The 25,855-nt window shown below is 38.2% G+C and overlaps 2 protein-coding genes across 3 annotated transcripts; one reads left to right on the plus strand and one right to left on the minus strand.

Annotated features, from left to right (window-relative positions):
* The first annotated feature begins 7,725 nt into the window (after window positions 1-7,725).
* On the plus strand, window positions 7,726-11,157 carry LOC122055953 (pentatricopeptide repeat-containing protein At3g46790, chloroplastic-like). Of its 2 annotated transcripts, none has more exons than XM_042617658.1 (2): window positions 7,726-9,842; window positions 10,637-11,157. In XM_042617658.1, the coding sequence occupies exon 1, from the start codon at window positions 7,770-7,772 to the stop codon at window positions 9,654-9,656; it is 1,887 nt and encodes a 628-aa protein (XP_042473592.1). In that variant the 5' UTR covers window positions 7,726-7,769; the 3' UTR covers window positions 9,657-9,842; window positions 10,637-11,157. The 2 variants fall into 2 exon arrangements, with proteins under 2 accessions (XP_042473592.1, XP_042473593.1); XM_042617659.1 differs by having other exon boundaries at window positions 10,827-11,157.
* Window positions 11,158-20,477: 9,320 nt separating this feature from the next.
* Window positions 20,478-22,736, minus strand: LOC122055954 (protein SHORT-ROOT 1-like). The gene has a single exon (XM_042617660.1). It carries the CDS (start codon window positions 22,279-22,281, stop codon window positions 20,716-20,718), a length of 1,566 nt encoding a protein of 521 aa, XP_042473594.1. The 5' UTR covers window positions 22,282-22,736; the 3' UTR covers window positions 20,478-20,715.
* Window positions 22,737-25,855: the final 3,119 nt, after the last annotated feature.

Genomic DNA, 25,855 nt, shown 5'->3' on the forward strand with positions numbered 1-25,855 from the left:
CAATTTTTTATTTTCTTCCTTTAACTTATCATATATTTTTAAAGGATAAGTTTTTGCTAAGCTTGTTTTTAATTAAAGAATTTCTCTTTTTAAGTTATTATTTTTCCGATTTTAGCTTACGATATAGTCATAGATTTAATACCTAAGTATAACTGGTCAGGGGGTAGTAAGCATACCTCACTTACCAGATCCGCTCTGAAGTCTGTTTCTTCCTCCTCGTTGCAACTTTCTTATGAAGAGTCTCCCCCTTAATCTATGCTCTCCTCCTCCTATAACTTGCCATCAGTGCAAGTCCCTTCTTGTTGTCCTTCTTTTTCATCTTTAGGCAGTCCTCCTTGATATGTCTCAGGTTCGCTTCAGAATGACTAACCACCATCCGAAGTACCAGAAATGGTCGGATCCAGCATCTTCCCGTCGAAATTTGAGGGAGACTACGCAACGTGGAAGAAGCACATGGAGGTATTCTTCAAAACCTACTTTAAATTCTATTAATTATAAAATATGATTTTGTATCACCTACAAATCAACATAGAGATCTTTAGTGTTTTCTTTTATCTTAGATTAACAACCACCTCGTTTGTAATCAAGTAACTTTCTTTGCCTCTTTATTTCATTAGTTGTTAAATTGCTTTAAGTTAATTGTACTACTAATCTTGTTTGAAAGATCGAGAAAGGTCCATTTTTAATTTATAGGCAACTCCTCTCTTGCCGGCCGCACGGGTCCTAACACTTCCAACTACCATCATTGTTGCACTATAATGTTCCTTGTCTTATATTCCCTTAGATGTCTCATACCATTTGTTCTTGTCTTAGATCACTGTCAGGTTTAGCGAAGAGCAATTATTGTGGGCAAGATTGCAAATGACAAGATGGCAAAGGGGGACTATAAAGCTCTTACAAACACTCAGTAAGAAGTTAGAATGAGCACTAAGGTTGGACTCGATGTGACCACTTCGATGCTCAAGTTAGCACAAGGGCTAGGAAAAGGTGAAAAGCAATGGAGTAGTAGAAAAGTTTGAATGTCTATGTGCACGTACTTATGCCCGTGAAAGCAAGAGGCCTTTGAAGAGCTATAATTGTGCTCTTACGTTCCCCATGTGTTCCGAGATAAATGCTTATATTACCACGTCTTCAAGGCAAAGCGGCTACATTATCCATGTCTTCGAGAAGAACCCACTATGTTGTCCACGTTTTTCAAAGAAACAGTTCAACTAGCCACGTGGGATGTAGGGCCCAACCAAGAGTGACTGGGCTAAAGGACCTTGCCAGCCAACTCAGAGGAGAAGAGTGTCCGATGGAGTCGGGCGACCAAGTAGGAGGAGTCAGATGACCGAGTAAAAGTCTAATGGACTTGAAGGATCCTTTTGACCCAGTCAAAGGAGTCAGGTTATCGAGTTGATGGAGGGATGATCGAGTAGGAGGAGTCGAATGACCAAGCTGTCAGCTGACTGAGTAAAATGATTCGGATAACCAAGTAGAAGGAGTCGGATGAAGGATCTGTAGGAGTCTGATGACCGAGCTGAAAGAGTCGGATGGGCCAATTTAGAGGAGTTTGGTGGACTACTTTGACCTCTACCCCTGCTTGATATTTGACCAGTCGACTTGACTTTTAACGGTGCCCTGCCACATATAGGCTCCTCTATCTGCCACATCGCAATCATTTTCTAATCTCCCTCAAGCCACCGAGTCAACTAACTTGACACGCCAAATCAATCTCCATAAGCTGCTCCAACACCACATAAATATTTCTTGTCATGTGATCCCTAGGATGTCTCATGCTACCTTCTTCAAACTTCATTATACCTCTAAGTCATTTAGTGTGTTGTTGGTTATGCCTAGTCATCATTCACACTCAATCTCCTTGAGTCACCTCTACTAGCGTCATGTGTGTCCTATTAAGTTCATGCACAACTTAACATATATATCAAATACAAATGCAAATCTTTGCTCCAAAAAACAAAATCCAAAGTTGAGTTGACCACTTAGGGTACGATTGCACCAATGATCTCTCATTTTTAATATTTGATTTAAGTTAGAGAAATAAAAAAAAAAAAAATGAGACCTAGACCTAAGCCCCTTCCATACCTAAGCTCTTCCTAGAGCCAAAATTTTTCTAAATTTTCACTAGAAGGGAATAAAGTTCTTACTAAAACTTTTTGTCTTCTCCATACTTAAAAAAAGATGCATCAATAATCTCCCTTATAAAGTTTAATACATTTAATGATCATTAATTTGTATTCAAAATCCCTCATATGGATTCTAATACAAATACTCTAGTTATCATGATTATTCACATATTGAATGTTCCATTTTTATAACATTCAACATAGTTCCAAACAACTGCCTTCTAGGCACCAATCGAATGCACTCAAAGCCAGTCGACTAAGCTCCTAAACAACACCAACATGTCAATTTTTGAAATGGATCAAAAATTTCACAAATCTCTAAAAATTCTAAATTTTTTCAAAGACCAAATGCTTGGTAGATTGGAGTTCCTGCATGTAAAGAATGAACAAATGTTTGGCAAACTAGGAAGACCCAAAAGCAAGATTAATAAAAGTTGTTTTGGCTCAGACCTTGAGCTGTTCTTTTATAAGTCACATTCAGTCGATCGAAAAATTATTCGGTCAACTGATTCATTCGGTCGACCAATCTCCCTATCGGCCGACTGATCCACCATCTTTCTTCTTTACTGAGATCCGATCTTCATGTCATTAAGAGCAGTAATTGATCGACCGATTAATCACCTTGATGGTTGACCAATTCCTCTGATTTCTAAGTTTTGTTGAGATCGAATATGCTAAGTGTATTACCAAATTAGGTTCGGTTGACCAATCATTGGGTTTGGTCGACCCGCCTGACTTCCAAGTCTACTTTGCATGATCTGAACCCTGCCATATCAACTAGGTTCAATCGACTGAACCTCCAGTTTTGTTGATTGAATCTCCCGTTCAATTGACTGATTCCTTCAGTTTATGCAAAATAAAGTTAGTTTGATATAACAATAATATTCCTACAAAATAGAATTAGCACAGTATGAAATAATGCACGAGTAAGAAAAGACAGCAAGACCTATCTTGATCCCAACTTGGGAACCTCCTCATTTCTTTAGTTGGATCAGTGACCTAGGGTTTATCTCTTCTCGAGACACGACCTCTCCATCGCTCCACTCCAGTTGCTTACCTCAACCTACCTGCAAAATATTTGGTCTACTAGACCTATTTGGACTTTCTCTGCTCAGTGTTTGATCGTCTGATTACTAAGACTTTTCTTGTAATACTAAATTAGCCAACAACAATAATAGTAATACAAAATATTATGGTAAAACTAAACTTAGATTTACCAAGATCCGTTGATCCGGTCGCGATCGACTAGAAATCTTTCAATTAATCTTGCTTGAAGTTCACTCCTCCAAAACTTCTCATTACCTAATGTTACCTCCCCCTAAGATTTTCATCACCTGACTTCACTCACCAAGACCTAGAGTTGCTTCCCCTAGGATTTTCACCACCTGACTTCATTAAATAGAACTCAGTATTGGTTCAACCCGCTAGGGATTTAATATCGGGTTCTTCAGACCTACCAAATCCTATCTAGTTTTCACAATCTATCGAGATTTTCCTTGCCTAACTGCGACTAGGACTTCCCTTGGCTAATTGCAGTTATAACTTTCCTTGTATAACCGCAGTTAGGACTAGTCACTTGGTAAACTTCTGTTGGTGCAATTTGTACTAATAATCTAACTCAGGTTTTGATAAATAACAAGAGGTTTAAAGTTAAAGTGTTTTGTTGTTTAATTGCTTTACCAAGTGTGTAGGAGTTGATTGGTTTGAAGGACCAGACACCAGGATAAAATTCAACTAGGTCTGCGGGACTCGATAGCTGGTGGGAAGTCTAGATAGGTCTGTGGGGCCCAATATACGACGGGAAGTCCGATTGGGTCCGCGGGACTTGACAATCGGCCAAAATCCAATTGGGTATGTAGACCTGGCAACTGGTGGGAAGATCTAGTGGGTCAAAGGTAAATCAAGTGACTGGAGTTGGTAAGTAAAAGTAAGCAACTGGAGGAGAGATCCAGTGAGGTCACGTTTCCCATTGAGGGAACTATAGGTGTCGATCCAACTTAGGTCCATTTGGGAAACCCAAGCTGAGACCTTGACTAGATGTTAGTCTCGGAAAGATATGATCTAATTACTACTCTTATTTTATTGTATTATGTTAACTTTATTTTGCATGGTAAATATATTTTCTATTGCCTGGACTAATCCTTTTTGTAGGGAAAACTGCTAAAAAAAAGGAGAGCCCGGGCGCCTAGAAGGGATTCGGGCAGCCAAACCAGCTAGCCCGAGCTGGTGCCGTGGGCACTCAGGCTGTCCGGGCACTCGAAATCGATCCAGACGCCCGAACCCGAAAAGTCATCCAAAAGCTAAGGTCGAGCACGTCGACTGGCTAAGCCACATGGCCTAGGCGCCCGGAATAGGCCTATATAAAGGCCTTCAACTAGGAGCTTAAAAACAATAATTGCTATGACTTACACTCTTACGCGGTGCTCCGAAAAAGCTCCTACAATGCTGTAAAGCTCCTCCGACAACCGGTAATCAAGACTTTCTTATTTTCTTACCATATTACTTTTAGTTCTTGTACTTAACTTATGTAATCGTTCAAGCTATTAGTGGATTGCCCAACGAAAGTACTCGACGAGTGCGGGCCTTGGAGTAGGAGTCGTCGAAAGATCCGAAGTAAGTAATACTACTTGTGTTAGCGCTCGGTTTCTTTTCCTCTTTTATTCTTCCGCTACGTACCTATTTTTAGTCACAATTTTTGATGAATGTTATTCACCTCCCCCTCTAGCGCCTTTCCAATCCTACAACTTCTCACTCTTCCCTTGCTAGCCATCCAATCAAGCTTGACTTAACTAGACTATATTAAATATATTGTCAAATAAATATTAAAATCCTGAAGTCGATTTTACCAACACAATTGACTGAAAATTGTCATTAATCAACTAGGTTCTAAATAGAAACATTCTATTTATAAGCCACAAAGCATGAGTTCACTCCTTAGCTGACTCAACCTATTAACCAAGGCTGGTCCTAGATTTTAAAGGACCCAATGCAAAAATAAATCTCCCTTTAATTCAAGTAAGAAAATTTCATTTAAATCAAAGGGTTTAAATATGTGCACTACTGTGTATGGGCGAGGGTGGTGGCACGATGATGCAGCAACGACGATGCTAGACGATGGCTATCGGTGTGAGTGAAGAGTTTGAGGGTGAACAAAAGTGGATTCCGGAAGATTAGGGTTTAGGAAAATATAAATAGGAAAAGACTAGTCTACTTTTCCTTCATATTTTTCTCTTTTTTAGGGGGTACCTTTATAAAAAATCATAATATTTTTAAATTTATAATTACATCTTCTAATTTTTTTCTAATAAATATATTTTATTAACTTTTACTAAAAATATATATATAATTTTTTTTTACAAAAAAAGGGCCCTCCAGAGGTGGAGCCCCGTGCGCTAGCTCCACCTTGATAGCCCCTAGGCCTACTCTACTATTAACTAACTAGATTCTAATATCATTCAACTAAACTTAATTAGTTGACTTCTTAATTGATTAGACTTAAGATCTATCATCTCCCAAGGATAACATCTCTTAATTCTCATAACGTACACAAGATCTTATCTTGTACCCCTTAACTTGGTCATCAAGGTCATATCTCGTTGGGTTATTCATCCTTAGGATGCATTAAAAATTAGACTTACTCCATGTTTCATCATTCATGTTTCACCTATGAGACAAATAAATCATGGGGCTTATTTAGTTTTAGATGAGCGACTTTCAAAGACATGAGACATGAGATCATCCGAAATAATATTTACACGGAATCAAACCATACTTCTTTGATGGTAAGCCCTACTTGAATACCAACTCGATTATATCTGCATGAGCAATAATAGGGGTAGGGGTATAAACGAGTCAAGTCGCTCATTAGCTATTCGGATCTCGACTCAAAAAAAAAGTTCATTAAAGTTCATTAGATTAAGTTAACAAGGCAAGCCCGAGTCTAATTTTGAGCTCGAAAACATTATTGAGCCGAGCTCGAGCTTAAAAGTATTTGGTTCATAAGCTCGCGAACATGTTCGTTTAGAGGCTCGCGAACATGTTCGTTAAGAGGTTCGTGAACATGTTCATTAAGAGGCTCACGAACATATTCATTAAGAGGCTCACGAACATGTTCGTTAAGAAGCTCATTTATTTTATATATATATAAACAAGCTTTTTTGAGCTGAGCTCGAGCCGAACTCGAGCTATTTAATTTTGTTACTAGTCGAACTCAAGCTTAAGAACTAAAACTCGAATCGAACTCGAGCCAAGCTTGAACTTAAGGATAACGAACTGAATCCGAGCTCGAATTTCTTATGATTCGACTCAATTCAGCACAACTCAGCTCATTTACCGGAGATCATATCTACTCTCCCAAGATTCCCGTGTTCCCTCGTCGATCGAACGGTCATGACATCCTCATGATGTGCTGCATCCTTGAGATATGATATAGCCCGTCCAATCGATAAAGGGACACATGGATATGAGAATCTTGAGATAAAGAATCTGATTTCTGTTTACCGCCCTAGATAGGGTTGTAAACAAGCCGAGCCGAGCCGAGCTTTGGGGTGTTTAAGCTTGTTTGATAAAGTAACTAAGCCGAGCTGAGCCGAACTTAAAATAAATCAAGCTTTTGAAATGGGTGTTCAAGCTAGGCTCAGTTTATTTTTTATGAGCTTAAGTTTGTTTAAAAGTTGTCTCGAGCTTGGTTCTTTTAGATGTTATCAAGCTCTCAATTTAAGTTTGGCTTGAGCTTGGTTCAAGCTTGGTTCGAGATTGGTTCATTTAGATGTTATCAAGCTCTCAATTTAAGCTTGTTTGATTATTTGAAACTTTTAGTTGTTTGATTGGTTATTGAATTTGATAATTTAAATTTATTTATTTATTTTATTTTATTTCAATGTTTATTTAGTATATTGAAAAGAGTTTTATTAATGAATATAGTTCGTGAATATTGTTCATGAACGTTGTTCACAAACATTGTTCACGAACGTTGTTCATGAACGTTATCGAATTGAACACATATGTGTTCAAGGTTGTTTGTTTAGCTTAACGAGATATTCAAACTTGTTTATTTAATTAATCTTATATATCTTGAATATAAATAAATTCTTATTAAGTCGAACATCAAATTTATTCACAAACACGAACATTTGATTCATTTACACCCTGTTTGGAAATAACTTAAGTCATGGAATTGAATTGAATTCCATTATGAATTGAATTCCATAAGGAATTGAATTCAATTCTCATGTTTGGAATGAATTGCAACTTAAGTTATTATAGAATTTTTATGTTTTATCATTTTATCTTTCTCTCTTTTTTCTTTTCTTTTTTTACAAAGAAGAGAGAATGAGGGCACAATGGACATAATATGGAGAATTGAATTCCCTATCTAAATCACACATAAAAAGGTGTGATTTACTTTTACCTTATTTGATGGAATTGGAATTAAATTTCATGCTTTGAAATGATTTTTTAGCTAAGAATTGATATGAAATTCAATTCCAATTCTAAAAGGAATTGAATTCCATATCATTCCAAATAGGATGTTACCGTCTTAGCCCTAAATAGGAGAGATCTTGTGGGAGGTAAAATAAACGTACGATTGGATTGCCATTATATCCTCGACCCCCCATCGCTCGGGCGCACCACGCTCTCGTTATGCGCCGTGCCGCGGCCCGAGCAGCAGCAACGCACTGCTTCACCTCCAATCAATTCGGCGCTCCTCTCTCTCATCCTCCCCTCCCACACTCCGCCAGTGTGATATCCCATCCTCCAGCTCCGCCACCAGCTTCTCCTCCGAACGATTCTGGCTGTTTCGACGAGTACCTGATCCTCCTCCGCTCCTTCGTCAGCCGGAGGGAAGTCGAGTCAGGGAAGCAGCTTCACGCTCGTCTCGTCCTCTCCGGCCTCGGTCACCACGCTGTCTTGGCTACCAAACTCGTCAACCTCTATTCCATTTGCGACCATTTGCACTATGCCCACCGGCTGTTCGATAGAATTCCTAAGAGCAATATCTTCCTCTGGAATATCCTCATTCGAGCTTACGCTTGGAATGGGCCGCATGAAGTCGCCCTATCACTCTACTACCAGATGCTTGACTTTGGCCTGGCGCCCGACAATTTCACGTTCCCCTTCGTGCTCAAGGCTTGCTCCGCCCTCTCCAATCTCGGCGCTGGGCGGGATATCCACGACCTCGTCGTTCGCACGCGGTGGGAATCCGACGTCTTCGTAGCTGCTGCCCTGATCGACATGTACGCCAAGTGTAGCTGCGTCGATGATGCGCGAGGAGTTTTTGACAGAGTGCTTGACCGGGATGTAGTGCTTTGGAACTCCATGATCGCCGCCTACGCCCAGAACGGCCATCCGTCTGAAGCGCTTCAGTTGTGCCATGACATGGTAGCTCGTGACTTCAAGCCCACTCTCGCGACCGTCGTAACTGTCATCTCTGCTGCCGCCAATGCTGCGGCCCTGCCCAGAGGGAGGGAAATTCACGGGTTCGGCTGGCGGCGGGGGTTTGACGATGAAGACAAGGTGAAGACGGCTCTTGTGGACATGTACGCCAAGAGCGGCTGGGTCAAGGTTGCCCGCGTGCTCTTCGAGCAGCTGGCTGAGAAAACGATAGTCTCCTGGAACTCCATGATTTGCGGATATGCTATGCACGGCCACGCCGATTATGCCCTTTCCCTATTCGACAAAATGTGTAAACAGAATCAGGTGCCTCCGGACTACATCACTTTTGTCGGCGCCCTCTCAGCATGCAACCATGGCGGCTTGGTGGATGAAGGTAGAGCCTTATTCGACTTAATGGTGAGAGATTACTGCATCCCCGCGAAGGTGCAACACTACACTTGCATGATTGATCTCCTTGGCCATGCCGGCAGATTACATGAAGCGCACAACCTTATTCAACAGATGGAAACAGAACCAGACTCTGGAGTCTGGGGTGCTCTGCTGAATGCTTGCAAGATCCATAGAAATGTGAAACTAGGAGAGCTAGCTTTGCAAAAGCTCATTGAATTGGAGCCCGATGATGCCGGCAATTATGTACTTTTATCAAACATTTATGCTCAATCTGGGAAGTGGCAGGAAGCTGCTGAGATAAGGAAGCAGATGGCTAATAGAGGACTAAAGAAAAGCATTGGATGTAGCTGGATTGAAGTGAAGAACCAAGTTCATGCATTCCTTGTTGGAGATGTATCACACCCTAGCTCAGAGGAGATATATGCTGAGCTCGTAAGGTTGGAAGGGCTCATGGCACAAGCTGGATATGTGCCAGACACAATGCCAATCTTCCATGACGTCTCTGACGATGAGAAGAGAGACATAGTTCGCAGCCACAGCGAGAGGCTAGCCATTGCCTTTGGGCTAATCAACACACCTGCAAAGACCAGACTCATGGTGACTAAGAATCTCAGGGTGTGCGAGGACTGCCACACTGTCATCAAATTCATCTCAAAGATTGCTGATAGAGAAATAGTTATCAGAGATGTCAACCGATACCATCATTTCAAGGATGGTGAGTGTTCTTGCCGAGATTATTGGTAGCCAAAATTATACACAATAAAAGTTTATGGTGATTGGAGACTACTGCAACATTGCTTGTTAGACATGCCCTGTTTTTGCACCAGTAAGCTTATCGTGATCAAACATGAGATAGATGTTCACTAAACTGGATCAAATTCAAACAAACTTGTTCTGCAGCAAGGTCGTGATGCAGTGCCTCCTATTCAGGTACTAGCCCTTTCATTCAGATCATTAGTGTGTGCCTAAAGTCGGCAACCTAAAGATTTTTTGCATCATTGCATGAGTGTGCGCCTTAAAATAAATTACAAAATTATTCTATGTTTTTCAAAAAAAAAAAAAAAAATCAAAAACCATGACAGAAAAAAGATCACATGGTATAATATAATTGAGGGCTGCTGGGCTGGTAGGCTGATCCAAATTACAGACTTTAATCATCTATGTTAGTCTATAGTAACTCTCTGTCTTAGTTGATTACTAGATTTTATTGATATTTTTCATATTATACTTTGCTTCTATATTATACTATATGAAAGATATGGTTGTTAGGTCAATGATTTCACACATTGAAGCATTTTTTTATCAACTCTAAGGTTGTCTTGAGAAAGTTGTCTGTTCGTCTAAATTCGATTTTTGTTTGAGGACCGTACTCCAACTGATTTGAAATAAAATCTTTTAAACTCGGGCAAAAATTAAAAGGGCATTCTTTTTTTGTTTTAAATCTTCAAGGGTCAATTCTAGACTTAAGCTATTAGATTTTTTTTACATTTACGTAAAGTTCACTCTTCTCGAATTTCTCTTACTAAAGACTTCTTGGGTTTTCCCTTGCCAACCATGTTGGATTTTTCTTTACCATGCTTTGACTCATTTGGAATTTTTCAATGTAGTTCCTATCAAATTCTTATAGTTGCATTCTTACACATGCCAAAATAATTCAAACCTTGACAACCCTATTAAAGATTCAGATATGACAGTACTAACAATCTTTCCCTTAAACTTTTTAGGGTACGATTGCACCAGTCTCCATGGTTGATTGTGTCGCTTTTGATATTGATATTTGCGGTTAGGCATCTGGTTAGTTGCAATATGGGTGGATTATTGGAATAAATAATACCTCACATATTATCAACTTTTATGTCACTAAAATATACCAAAATAGAACTAATACATTATCGATACATGTATCGTGTGTAGTTTATCTCCTCACTTGGCATGGGGAGCTGAAGTATTCTCATCCTCCATCAGTATTCATGATATGATCTTAGATGGAAGCATCCACCTAGTACATGTTGAACTGGTTGAATGATATGTGATATATTTTATTGTTATGTATATGTGTTTGTTTTATGATCCTCACGTACATTTAAAACATTTGTTTACTTCTATTATCTTTTTGTTGTCGTAGTTGTTGTATGTAATGTGATCTTCCATTTTCTAAAATTTAAAAATGTATTCAAGCAAAACAATTTTTTTTATATTTTTAAATTTGCAACAGCATCTGCTGCAAAAGGCCATTTGTGAGTAATTCAGTCTATTTTTTTTTAACTTTGCAACAACTACAATTCTCGCAAGAGATAAATTATGATACTATATATTTTTTTTAAAATGTATCATAGTATAATCTATCACAATAAATCAATGTGAAAAACCTTGTATTTGTAAGATAGTTGAGATCATTTTTCTATTATAAATTTATGATGAAAAAATTATTGTCACATTACTAATTACAACAACAACAACAACAATCAAGCCTTTTCCTACTAAGTGGGGTCGGCTGTATGAATCCTTTTACGCCATTGAGCTCTATCTCCTATTATATCATCATCTATATTTAAATAAATTTTATCTTGTTTTATTGTTGCTAACCAAGTCTTTTTTGGTCTTCCTCTTCCTCGTTTTATATGCATGTTTATCATAGTTTCACATCGCCTAACTGGAGCATTTATTGGTCGTCTAAGTACATGTCCGTACCATCTTAAACGTGTCTCTCTGAGTTTTTCCTCAATAGATGCAACTCCTACTTTCTCTCTAATACTCTCATTTCTTATTTTGTCCATCCTCGTATGTCCACACATCCACCTTAACATCCTCATCTCTGCAACTCTCATCTTCTGCTCATGTGTTCGAGTTATAGCCCAACATTCAGTTTCATATAACATAGCAGGTCTAACTGCTGTTTTATAGAACTTACCTTTAAATTTAAGAGGTACTTTACGGTCACATAAAACACTCGACGCTCCCCTCCATTTCACACATCCTGCTTGTATTCTATGTAAGACATCTCTCTCAATCCCTCCATCATTTTGTAAAAATGATCCTAAATATTTAAATTTCTCGGTTCCAGGCAACTCGTCCTCTCCTATCTTAACAATTGTTTCATTACTTCTAATATTGCTAAACTTAAATTTCATATATTCCGTCTTTAATCTACTAAGCTTAAAACCTTTCCCTTCTAGTGTTTCCCTCCAAGATTCTAGCTTAGCATTTACTCCTTCACGTGTCTCATCTACCAAAATAATATCATCTGCAAACAACATGCACCACGGTACTGTGTCTTGAATGTGTGCAGTGAGTTCGTCCATAATTAATGTAAAAAGATAGGGACTTAGAGCTGATCCTTGATGTAACCCTATCTTTATTGGAAATGCTTCAGTTACTCCGCCTGAAGTCTTTACTCTGGTCGTTACATCCTCATACATATCCTTAATTAGTTCAATATATGTTACGCTAACACCTCTCTTTTCTAAAATTCTCCATATAATTTCTCTTGGGACTCTATCATATGCCTTTTCTAAGTCAATGAATACCATGTGTAGATTTTGTCTTTGCTCTCGATATTTTTCAATTAATTGTCTAAGAAGATGTATAGCTTCTATTGTCGACCTTCCAGGCATGAACCCAAATTGATTTTCTGTCACTATGGTCTCCTTCCTTAATCTTTTTTCTATTACTTTTTCCCAAAGTTTCATAGTATGACTCATTAGTTTAATACCCCTATAGTTTGCACAATTTTGTACGTCTCCCTTATTCTTATATAAGGGAACTAGAGTACTTATCCTCCATTGATCAGACATTTTTTTCGTTTTCAATATCATGTTAAATAATTTTGTAAGCCATTCAATACCTTGTTTCCCTAAGCACTTCCATACCTCTATCGGAATATCATCTGGTCCAACGGCTTTTCCATTGTGCATCTCATTTAAAGCTTGTTTTACTTCTGAAGTTTGAATTCTACGATAAAAATTAAAATTTCGATGCTCATTTGACTTAATTAAATTACCTAAGTTAAGTTGGTCTCCTAAACCTTCATTAAAAAGTTGATGAAAATACCTCTTCCACCGCTCTTTTATTTCTTCATCGCTTACTAATACCCTATTACATTCATCTTTAATACATTTTATTTGGCTAAGATCTCTTGTTTTTCTTTCTCTCGCTTTAGCTATTCTATAAATATCTTTTTCCCCTTCTTTTGTATCCAATTTTTGATATAACCGTTCAAAAGTTTCATTTTTTGCTTCACTCACTACTTTCTTAGCTTCTTTCTTGGCTATTGTATATTTTTTTAAATTTTCCTCGTTCTTACAAATATATAATTCCTTATAAGCTATTCGTTTTTCCCTCACTTTCTCTTGTACTTTCTCATTCCACCACCAAGATTCTTTACTTAGCGGTGCATGCCCCTTTGACTCACCGAGGACACTCTTAGCTACTATTTTCAACTTTGATATCATCTTATCCCATGTTGTATTAGAGTCATCGTATATTTCACCTAATGCTTGTACTTCTACCTTCTCTTTAAATATATATTGCTTCCCATTCTTTAACTTCCACCACTTAATTCTAAGACTTTTCATAGTACTAATTGCAACAAAGACATGTATACCTAATTACTAATTGCAATAAAATAATAGGACTTTTCATAGTATACCTAATTGCAACAAAGGCATGTACAATGGATTTTCCAATATTTATTTTATTATTATAGGTTTTTTTGCGATGACAATGTTGACACCTTTGAGGACTTTAGTTGCCGTAGGTGCTTTTTAATTTTAAAGTATCTTATGATTTAATAATAGAAATTCCTAATTGCAATAAAATAATAGGACTTTTCATAGTATACCTAATTGCAACAAAGGCATATACAATGGATTTTCCAATATTTCTTTTATTATTATAGGATTTTTTGCGATGACAATGTTGACACCTTTGAGGATTTTAGTTGTCGTAGGTGCTTTTTAATTTTAAAGTATCTTATGATATAAATAATAGAAATCTCAACTTCATGAGTGCACCTATTAACAATATCAATATTTTTTTTATATGTACTTATCCAAATATCACAATAGCTATAAACATGAGATCGCCTAATGTTATACAAGATGTACTATGAAACTAATATTTTATTCTTAAAACACTATAACTAAATCTTTTAACAGTAGTGCTAGGATTGTTTCACATTCCATTCTATCACTAATGCCCAATTTGGACGGATTTCAAAATTCAAGAAATTTTTTTATACAGAAAGCTTTTTTTTTTTTTTTTTTTGTTGTTGTTGTTTATTTCATATAAGAGGATATATTATTCATCTTTTCAATTGCTTATTTATTTAAAATAATGGAGGGATGGATTTAGGAAGTCATTAATCAATTTTTTATTATTTTAAAGCATCTAGGCTCTCAATTGCGTGAGCAACTCAGTCAGTAGCAAAGCCAAGAATTGTAATATACCCGGGTTCAAAAAATTGACAAAAAATAAAATAATACATAACAATTAAAATCATAAGTAATATACTTATTCATTGTTCATTGTAATCTCAAAAAACTTCTCATTAATAAGATCTTCAATATTTTTGTTATGGAACTTGTAAGATTAGAAAACTTCCAACAAAAACTTGGATAATATAATCTTTTATATCTACACCATTTATAAGAAATTAATAAAATTTAAATAAAATGAATATCTCTAAAACCAATTATTCAATTGATGATCAAATTAAACATTGATACAAAGATGATCCGTATAGATATACATATACTATAAAAGTTGTGATTTCGGATTCTTGAAAGTATAATATGAGTCAATTATAAAATATGAGTCAATACTTGAAGCAAGCTATCTTTTAATGTAAATAATCATAGAATATGTCAAAAGTCCTTTCTCATTCTACTACCAAAAATTATTTTAAAATATTTCATAGTAAAAAAAAAACATGTTCTATAATTAAAAACAGACAAAATTAAAATTAGACGAATCAAATTGTCAATCAAATTATAATATTGTAACTTTTTTGTTTTAAATAACACTTGGTACAATTCTAAGATAGTGGACATTTTCATGAAAATTTTCATGACTAACTACATCAAGCTTATAATATTATAGTTGACACCTCAAATGATACATTTCCTATTCAGTGAAATCATCAGGATAATACTTCTCAGCGAGAGTACAAATCTTATAAATCATTTAAAATTATCTTTTGGGTCTAAAGTAGAGTTAAGCATAAGAAGTTCTATTGCTCATCATTGAATCTAGAGTTTAATTCTTCCAACGGAAAATCTAGAGTTTATTGCACTAATGAAAGTGATGCTCAATTGTGGTGGTATACTTTTGTCAACATGATTGACTAGAATGTTTATAACAAGCACTCATCTCCAATATATCAACATCCAATTTTATGTAAAGTGATTTGACACACAAAAGAAGAATATTAAAATCATCATTTATCAATGTCAAGAGAAGTGTTTTAGTCATAAGGATCAAATCCATTATATTTATGATATCAAGAGATTTTTTTTTGCAAGACACGACAAAGTAAAGTTGTGATCTCCATAATTTTATACATCAAATCCAAAATAAAAATGAAATCAAAAGACTTTATCACTATTAAGGAACCACAGGCTTTCCCACACATCGAAATAGAAGAACCATCAGTAATAATGGTTTTATGTATATTAATAGTTGCATCATACATATCTAATAAGATATAAATATAATCAAAATGGGAGCTCCAATTAGCAATTCTTGCTCAATGCAAAGTACCAATCTAATTAGCTCCTTGCCCAGTTTCGCGTTCACCAGTAACAACAGAATGTGCAATTTCATTAACTTGAGTCAATTGTAACTCGATATTATATTTGAAGAAAATGTAACAAGATTGCCAACAGTTGTCATATTCGAAAACAAAAAGTCATCTAGAGATCTCCTTTTCAGCACTGCAACTAACGCTAGCTAGAGTAGGTGGGCAAAGCAATGAATATAATATGCATAGGGGAAATTTTTAAGAAATAAAGTTTGCAATCTATTAAAAGCACAACACATGTTGCTAGCATGATCATACCCTTGACCAAGCATATTATAAATTTCTAGATTATATCTAATCAAGACATCACATATTTCTTTCTTAAGTGTTGCAGTTGTAGTATCATAAACATGAACAATTTGGAAAAAATAAAAGATACTCCCGTAAAAAATCATGGACATCAACAAATCTCAAAATTATATTCATCTATCCTTTGTTAGATACATCATTCGCTTCATCTACCAAAATACAAAACTTAGAATTTTAAATTTCATCACAAATTTTTATTTCGGACTCTGTTTCCAATAATATGTAAATTTCTTTTAGAACTTCTGGTGAGGTATACTATTAGTGCAATTAACCTCTAGGTTTTCAATATTTGATAATGTACCTAAGTTTGGTTAGTTTGACTAAGCGTTGATCCAAACAAGTTGGCAAAAGATGACTGTGCTTAACCCCAGTGCCCTCGCCAATCCGTCCCAAGGCTAACATGGAGGAGGGTTGATCCAAACAAGACTTGATGTTTGGATGTAATGGATGTGAGTGAAGTTCTAACTAGAGATTAGACATGTGAGAAGTCTATTGAGTGACTAATCCTAACTAGAGGTTAGGCAAAGGAAAGTCCTAGTTGGAGGTTAGGCAGGTGAGAAGTCTACTAATGACTAGTCTTAACTGGAGGCTAGGCAAGGAAGTCCTGGTTGGAAGGATTGGGCAAGAAGTCATGGCAGATCAAGGGCATCAGGGTGGGAAGTCCTAGGACGAGGACACCAGACGAGAAGTCTAGATAGGTCGAGAACCAGAGGTCTAGTGGAAAGTCCTGAGGGTTAAGATCAAGCTGAGTAAAAGTCTAAGCAGGTCTAGAAAACTTGAAGCTTAGCAGGGTGAAATCCTAAAAAGTAAGCCTAGTAAGTGAGGTAAACTTACAAGATTAGGCTAGGTTGCTTATTTGTATTTATATATATGTCTTGCAAAAACCCGGAGCTAGAAGAAAGACTAAAGAAACAAATAGACGCAAACTAGATGCAAATTAGACTTGACTTGGGTCAAATCGGACCCAAATCGGTTCAACAAACCAAATGGGTTCGGTAGACTAATCAAGTTCGATTGACCGCGTTCAAGTTCGGACTTAGATCGGTGACTTGGCTTCGTTTAGTCGATTGGAAAATCAATCTGGTTGATCGACTAGGTTAGATTGACTAGATTGCTAAGTTGTCAGAGATGTTGACACGGCAAGTTGACATGGAAGATAATGTGGAAAACGATCAGGTTCAACTCTGTAATGTAGATAAGGATAAAGATAAGTTAGATGATATAAATAAAGATAAGGCTTAATCCAGATAAGAGTTGATCCAGATAAGGATACGATCTAACTCTATAAAAAGAGATAAAGACTTTACGTTCAAGACTAACACTTCTTTCATTCTATTCTCCATCTTTGTTCTCAGACGAACATGCTATGAAACTCTGCGATTGGGGAAGATTCAGGAGTGGTGCGCATGCTTAGGGCTTCCGGATCGACCGCAATATTTATTTGTATTTTCTTTACAAGTTGTGCTGTATTTTAATATTCTGTATGCGTATGCTAAAATTGTAAGATGAGTTTCTTCGTCTTTGAAAAGCTTCCGTAAAAGAGACCACTAGTGGACTCATGCTTGAGTATGTATATCTTGGACATACTAACCCTGAGGGGTTGGGAACCAATTAAATCCCACGAGTCTTTTGTTCTTTTATTTGTATATTCCGCTGTTGTTAATCTGATATATTGAATGAACACAATGAAAAGATGAATGGACCCCCTCTCTATTGATGTGCACTGGTCTTACATATACTTTACATTTCCCAGAGCTTTCTCTAAGATAACATCACCAATACTATCATTCAATTTCCCCAAAAAGTTTTAGCATCTCAATGAAATTACCATGATTTTAGGAATCTAAAGATTTATCATGACCTCTCACACATGCTTGCAAACTAAGCTAACAAATGCTCTTGATTGTTGCTACAAGCTTTAATCAATTCTTTTGAATTTGTTCAGAGGATTCTCGATACATAACTTTATCTATATGTTGAGTTATATTCATCAAATCAACAATAAATTTTATAGATTTACCATGCACTGAGTTACCAATTCCCATGTGAGAAAAAGTCACACTTACTCCATCTTCTAAATCCTTCAATTGTAAATGTAGAATATCGTAGGTCAAATAATTCAAAAAGATTGCACGAAAAATAAAATATTGCATCATTTGAAGGAGAATACTCTAACCATAGAAATTTTTTAAATCATGTATATTAAAATTGAAGATGTTGTTTTCCTGATTTTGATTGTGGGTTCTCTGATAATTTAGATTGATATTACCTCATTTTGATATAAGCTCATCTAATTTTATCACAATGATTAAGAGGATGTCGCCACATCAAAATATGACATCCAATATCTCATTCAAGAGAAGTTTCAACAAATTCAACTCTTTGAAATTTAGAAGGAGGTTCGAACTCCTTGTTAAGAATGAATATATTAATCTCAGTTCTATCATATGATGAAGAATTATCAATTCTTGACTTAAAAATAATAGAATATTATTTCTCCTCTTTCTCTCTTAATATGACATTAAAATTACATAAGTAATTAACTAAGTGGACAAACTCAAATAACACAACTTATATTTATCATTTGACGAAAACCACTACATATCAGATAAAGATATGCATTTTTTCCTCAACTTTTCACCAATGCATCATTCCGGGAGAAAGGCTAATTAACCACATGCCTCAATAATTTAGGAGGGGAAGTGGAGAACATCTTATATCTACATTGAAGGTTGCGGAATGTTCAGGAGATGACAATGCTTCTTTTCCAATAGTCAATTGATAACAGCCCTGGTGAGATTAAAAATTGGATTGGGGGATTTAGGGCTAATTGTAAAATTTGACTTAGGGATTTAGGGTATCGATTATAAGAGTTGTTTATAAAAAAACTCTCAGGTTGAACGTAGAATTTGATTTGCAAATTTAAGGCTGATCGAGTGAGTAGTTGCATATAAAAAAAAAAAAAATGGGCCCTCGGTTAAAGTCCAGGTAGGCAAATGAAACATTTTCCACTGCCATTAAGCTAATGAGCGACCCTAATGCAAGCGGTACTACAACACCAACCCACGCAATTGGCCACCTTGCGGGGGATGACATTGCACAACACTAGCGGACAATAAAGATCTCTGGAAGATAATAAACACTTACGTAGGTGACACTATACACGGTCATGAGAGGCAGTCACACCTAATGCAGGGCGGCACCGCGCCACCATACAAATTTAGTATATTTTCTTATATATAAATTTCATTTTTTCTTCGATTACTATATTAGAAAAATGTATTTTAACTCTCTCCATGCAAATTTTTCTTTATTTTAACTCCCTAATGTACATCGATTTACCTAACTATCCTCATTTTTTATAAAAAAAAATCTAAAATAAAATATAACTCTTTTTAAATTCAACACATTTAAAATAAAATTTAGAATATTTTTTATCAATTAGTACGATTATTTTTATGCCTGATCAATCAAAGAAACTAATATTACAAAAATAAAAGTGAGTAACATTATCACTTCTTCTCTCTAAATAGAATTTTATAACTATTTTTTAAATAAATAACGATAATTTTAAATAGTTACAAACAGTAAATTAAACCGTAATCACGGTTCCAAATCATAAAATGTAATCACCTTCGAAAATTAAAATTAAAAATTAATATTCTTAAAACAGTCAAAACTATAATTTCAAACTATCAACTTCGAACCGTCAATTTCGAATTGTGATAGAATATATACTCACATACTCAAAAACCCCCCTACTAGAGGGGCCCCGGGGCAGGGCCGGCAGGCAAAAATTTTCAAACGAGAGAAAGCGAATGGATGGCCACATCCCGCGCCCTCAAAAGGTGCTCCCACTATCTATCTCTTCCCGTCTCCAGCCACTCAAAAAGCTCCACCCACGATGACACCAACCCTCCATCCTTTTATTATTCATCTATTCCTCCTTTTGTTCCTTTTTCCTCCTGTTTCTGCCTGTTGCTTGTCTGCTTGTGTGGATAAACAGGGAGAGACAGGCACTGCCCTCAGAAACCTAATTTCTCCTTCCTTTGCCAATATAAAAGATGGGATCATCGAGTATACAAATGGGGCCTTTCACTACTCCACCACTACCAACACCACCATCTTTTGCTGGATTATTGTTGCACCGTAACCATTGGACAATGACGACTCCCATCCATTTGTGTTCCTCCATAAAACAACCATCACTTTCTCACCTCATAAACAATTCCCTGACATAATCATTTTACCGACCCACCACTGAATGCTGGAATGCCGAATGCCGAATGCCTACCTTGTTTCTTAATTAATCAACTGCTTTTTCAACAAGCCTAAACTAACTAATCACCCACTAATCATTTTTTTTTTCCTTTTATTTTTCGGTCAAGACGCAATAATGCCATTAGTGTCTTGTCATGGCTTAGTCATCCTCACATTATTAATGTAAAAGGCATGGATTTTATTCAATGAGTCGGGTTGAGTTTGATTTGAAGAAAAAGAATAAGATACTACATTTTAAGCTCTCACAATAACAAGACGACTAAAGATCGTTTCCTCTACTTCCTTCGTGTCACAGATTTCCGTTATATCGAGTTTAATTAAACGCGTGCCGGTTTTTTTGGTGGGAGGAGATGCAAAGAAGAATTGAATGCCCCGCACGTGCCGACAGGGCTGGGTCCGTTCGTTTTCCGTCTCTCATGGCTTCCAGGCGCTCGCCCACACCACCGCCTGCTCCCTCCATTCCAGGAACACGCCGGCTTCGTCGGCCGCAGGCGCCCGCATCGACCAACCCTCTCGGTACCTTCGCAGCAGCGCCCTCACGTCGTCGGTCACGTCCTCGCTGAAGGCCGCTGGCGCGAACCCCGCCGTGCGCATCCGTCTCGACCATGCTGCCGCCGTCTCCCTCCTTTCCTCCGACTCGGAAGGTGAGCACGAGACGAGATCCACCACTGCCCTCCCAGCCGCCCGCTCCAGTGCCAGAAGTTCGTTGCTTGCGCGAGGGAAGCTTTCCTCCAGCGACTCCAGGTAAGCCGTGAAGAATCGCAAGCTCTCCTCAAACACCTTCACGAACGCCTCCCCTTCCTCCGGCGCCTCGCTACTCGCGAGGTCGGCCTCTTCCTCCACGACCGTCACGATCCGCGGCCGCAGCCTTCGGATGGCGGCCAGAAAGCCATCCCGCCGCCGGCCGCTCGGTGAGATGGCATGCAAGGCATTGACACAATTAACGGCTAGGCCGGAGACGGAGTTATCGCCGCTGAGGTCGAGGTCGTCCAAGTCGAGAGAGGATAGGTCGCCGGGATGGTGGACGACGTTGAAGCGGAAGGGGACGCCCATGAGGCGCGCGAACTTCTCCATCCGCTGACCGATCTCCTTCATCACGCGTTGCATGGATGAAGAGGCCGCGGCCACAGTGGTGATGGTGAGGTGCGGCGTGTCGTCGGCCGAGCGCGTGGCGAGCGCCTCCAAGAGTGTCGGCCACTGCGTGCAGAAGGTGGTGCTGAGGTCGAGGATGTGCAGTCGCTGCGGCGTCTCCTCGAGGAAGGCCTCGAGTATAGCTCCGTTGGCAGCCACGTGGCCGAAGGAGGACCAGGGGCTGACTTCCTGGAAACGCAGCGCAGTTCGGCGGGCAGACTCGAAGGAACAGTTGCGGTCTGAGGCGCCCGTGAGGGTCCGCAGTGTTCGCGGCCCGGACGACGTCAGCCGAGCGAAGAGGCCCTGCAGGAAGTAGGCGGCCACCTTCTGCTCGGCGTCCCCGTAGGGCGAGGCCAGTTCGTTGAGCATCCACGTCAGATGCTGAGCCCGCTGGGTGTCGCGCGCTGCCACGGCGCGCGCGCACTCGAGCAGCAGCTTCGACGCCCACCTCCCCCCGCCGTCCGATGCGGCGGCGGCAGTGGAGGAGGAGGAAACGGGCGAAGAGAAGATGTCGAGGTTGAGATCAGCCGCCGCTGCAGCGGGGTCGAACACCGGGGTCGACGTGGCGGGCGGACGGTGGCCCAAGTGCTTGGAGGAGGAGGAGGAGGAGAAGTCTTCATCCATGTAAAGGTCGCGAAGATCGGTGCCGCATTCTTGATCTCGATGCGAGTACGGATCCTGATGAGGGAACGAATAATTGGGTTGCTCCAAGTAGTAGTTACTGCTGATCTGATGAAGAGACGGATCCCCCGATGACCTGGAGCTGCTTGAATTTCGACTCAGATCGTAGGAAGATTGCTGATTATGAGAATTGGATCGAGGGCTAAAAAATCTAAATAGGGTGTCCATCAGCCCCACGCTTCCACATATAGAGAGACGGAGGCAGAGAGACAATACAAAAGGAAGAAGGGAATGGTCGTTTGGAATTAAGGAAATCGATGACGATGAGAAAAGGAAGGCGATGTATTGGGGTTTAAAAGAAGATGAGGGAGAGAGAAGATATCTTGGTGTTGGAGTTTTCTTAACGGGAGAAGAGAAGAGAAGAGAAATGAAATGCAGAGACTGAGAGGAACAGGGGTTGTCAAAATCTTAACTTTGGTCAGTGGACAGTGGGTGGTGGGTGCATGCCTTTCTTTTGATGCTTTTGGTGCAGTCGATGAGTGGGAAGTATGGAGGAGTCCATTTCTTTTTCCTCCCTGCTGCCGCTTTGCTTTTTCTTTCCTTTCCTTTCTCTTTTAATTTCACTTCTTTTTCTTTACTTTTTGTCACATAAATATACGTTCATGGATGTTCCAAGATTGACCGAGGTGGTCCTTCTGCTTCAGCTACATATATGTAAAATTTATACTTTACCATCACAGAAAGCAACATGAAACATGAAACATGATGAAACATGAAACAGGTAACCTTCGGACTCTGAATTTAGACCAGGACAGCAAAGAATTGTTTCAGAATAGTCGTTTCCTTCGTCTTAAACAATTTCCTGCTCGAGGAATTCACCTGACAACATGCATCTATGAGAGAGAGAGGAATAAGGTTGGCGTGCCAAGGAGGCAGCGGCAGCAAGAACAGCTCAACGACAGAGTAGGACAGAAAAAACAAACAAATAAAAAAAAAAAAAAGCGCCGAGGCGAGCGTGCATGTGTATAATCATCAAACCCACCACCGAGACATTCTCCTGCCTTGCCTCACCCCAAACAACTCACCTCTCAGAAATATAACATGCATCTTGGCCTCCCCTTTCCACTGCTTATTATTATGTATTGCTTCTTTTTGCTTTCCTACGCTTCAGATGTATTGTCGAGGATACCTTTGGCTCAGCTCAAAATTAAACGGATTATTTCCATGTTTCCATCTTTTTGTATATGGTCTCATGTTTAGGCTACTCCTCACTGCATGTTTGTTCTCAGGGAACTCAATTAGCTTAAGAGCGAGCACGCAAGGAGGAAACATTCGATCGGTTTGGGCCGCAATGGAGTATATCCAGAGACTACTGCCTTGTATGTTCAATTTTTAATAGGAACAATATGACGGCTATGTGGTCGAATGCCCCACGAAGGGCCGACCAATCATCATTTCCACTTGATCTCTCGGATTTCGCGCGTGTCGTCTCGTTCCTTTTGTCTCGAGCTTCTAGTGAAATGATAATTGCTCCTTGCAAAGAAAAACAGCATGCGTTAATATTGCCGGGAGGATCTCGATTACGCATGCCAATTTTATGATCCTAGATTTGGAATAATCGTTGATGCAAATGCTAGAACAATAAATATGGTGCGGCACAGGTCTGCTGCCTCACCTGATCTTGGCAAAACTCCTTTTTCGGATCGGACCACACCAGTAGGTCAGGAGATGACTCGGATGAGTCAGCCGAGGCTGTCCCAATCTCCTCGGCTTTTTGAGAGACCCATACTAGACGTTCATGAATAAGTTTGGTATTCGGCTTGGTAAGAACTTGTTTATATTCGTTCAATATACATAAGATTAATTAAACAAACAAGCTTGAACAATTCGTTAAGCTAAACAAATAAGTTTAAACACATATTTGTTCAGCTCGTTAACGTTCGTGAACAATGTTTGTGAACAACGTTCATGAACAATGTTCACAAACTATATTTATTAATAAAACTCTTTCAATATGCTAAATAAATAATAAAATTAAATAAAATTTAATAAATAAATTTAAATTATCAAGTTAAATAATCAATCAAACAACTAAAAGTTTTAAACAATCAAACAAGCTTGAATTGAGAGCTTTATAACATCTAAACGAACCAAGCTCAAACCAAGCTCAAACCAAGCTCGAACCAAACTCAAACCAAGCTTGAATTGAGAGCTTGATAACATCTAAATGCACCAAGCTCAAGCCAAGTTTCAAACAAGCTCAAGCTCATAAAAAATAAACCAAGTCAAGCTTGAACACTCATTTCAAAAGCTTGGTTCATTTTAAGCTCGGCTCGGCTTGACTTGTTTGCAACCCTAACCCAGACTTCTTGGCAATATCTCTCTATTTTTATTGGGCATTAACCGAATGACCTAGCCAGTCGAAGAGGATCTCGGTTAAAGTCTACCAACACCCTAGGCAAATTTTATTTAAGGGATCCATATTGATGGATGTTATAATACTAATTATCTCATCAAAAAGTATAGGATCCATATGCCACATACACATTATATTAATACTATTATTTTTTTTATATTCATTTTAATATTAACATTCATTATAGAAGAAAATAATAAAGAGAAGATTTTTAAAGGAATTTATGTGTTTGAATGATTGAAATAAGTTGCATAAGATGATAAGTATTTATAGATGAATTTTTAAATTTTTTTATTAAAATAATAATTAACTAACTGTTATGTGTATTTAATAGCTGTTAACTATCCGTTTAGTTTTTTTATTTTAATATCATAAAAAATATACTGCTAATTTAATTTATTTATTAGTTTTTAAATTTAAATTTTTTATTTTTTTAATAAAAGGAATGACCCTCTCATGTTCTCTCACCTGGTGCGTGTGTGTGTACGCGCAAGGCGACAATTTTATACATATATATATAATAAACAACTCTTTGAACGGGTTTAAAGAGTTGAATGCGTTCACTGTCGTTTAATGCCATGTCGGACTTAACACCATTTCACATTGGTTTTAACACAACTTAAATGTTATAACACCAATGTTGAACACTAATGTGGAAACCCTAAGGAAAGGGTGAAAACACAAGGGATAAGTGTAGCAAGCATACTTAGGATGATGAGAGGCAAGGCTCCTTAGGATTTGATCAATCACCCCCACATTTCCCTATAATGATATAATGGTCTACCCGATATGTTTCTCACTCTCTCCTATTGATTTTTACTAGGCACCATTATCTCATGTCATTATAATCAAAGAATGTGTTGATATCAAGTACCTAACTGCGAGTCATCTAGGTCGATTCGTCCTTCTCTCCGGGAGCTCAGTTCGCACCTCGACAGATCTATCGAGTAGGGGCCTAATGACCAACATGTTAATGTAATATTTTATACTCATACTCATCATTTTAATCTTCTTATGTGTTTAAGATCGCATTCATATTATATTTTACAAGTACATGGGTATTGTGAGATTTATTTTAATTCCTTTTAAATTAATAATTTGCTCAATGAGAATGTATTTTGTTTTTCAGGACATCAAAAAGGAGCTTCAACAATCTTTGGGAGCATTTCCAATAGGGAACATAGCCTAGTCATGCCCCCTAACTGCCATGTCCCCTGACACGACCTAGCCATGTCTATGGTTGTTCTCCATAATTAGCAAGTGAAGGCCAACCCTCAGTAGCTACCACGGTCGAACTTCTTGCTGATCCTCACATCATTGAACATAATCTCAGCTTCTAGCAGCAAACACGGTTGGGTCGTGTTTCGTGGCACAGTCATGTCACAC

The sequence above is a fragment of the Zingiber officinale genome, chromosome 3B (assembly GCF_018446385.1).
Source record: "Zingiber officinale cultivar Zhangliang chromosome 3B, Zo_v1.1, whole genome shotgun sequence".
Taxonomy (NCBI): Eukaryota; Viridiplantae; Streptophyta; class Magnoliopsida; order Zingiberales; family Zingiberaceae; genus Zingiber; species Zingiber officinale.

Bases quoted from the DNA above. Each gene is read 5' to 3' on its own strand.
- LOC122055953 (XM_042617658.1), top strand. From the start codon at position 7,770: ATGCGCCGTGCCGCGGCCCGAGCAGCAGCAACGCACTGCTTCACCTCC.
- LOC122055954 (XM_042617660.1), bottom strand. From the start codon at position 22,281: ATGGACACCCTATTTAGATTTTTTAGCCCTCGATCCAATTCTCATAAT.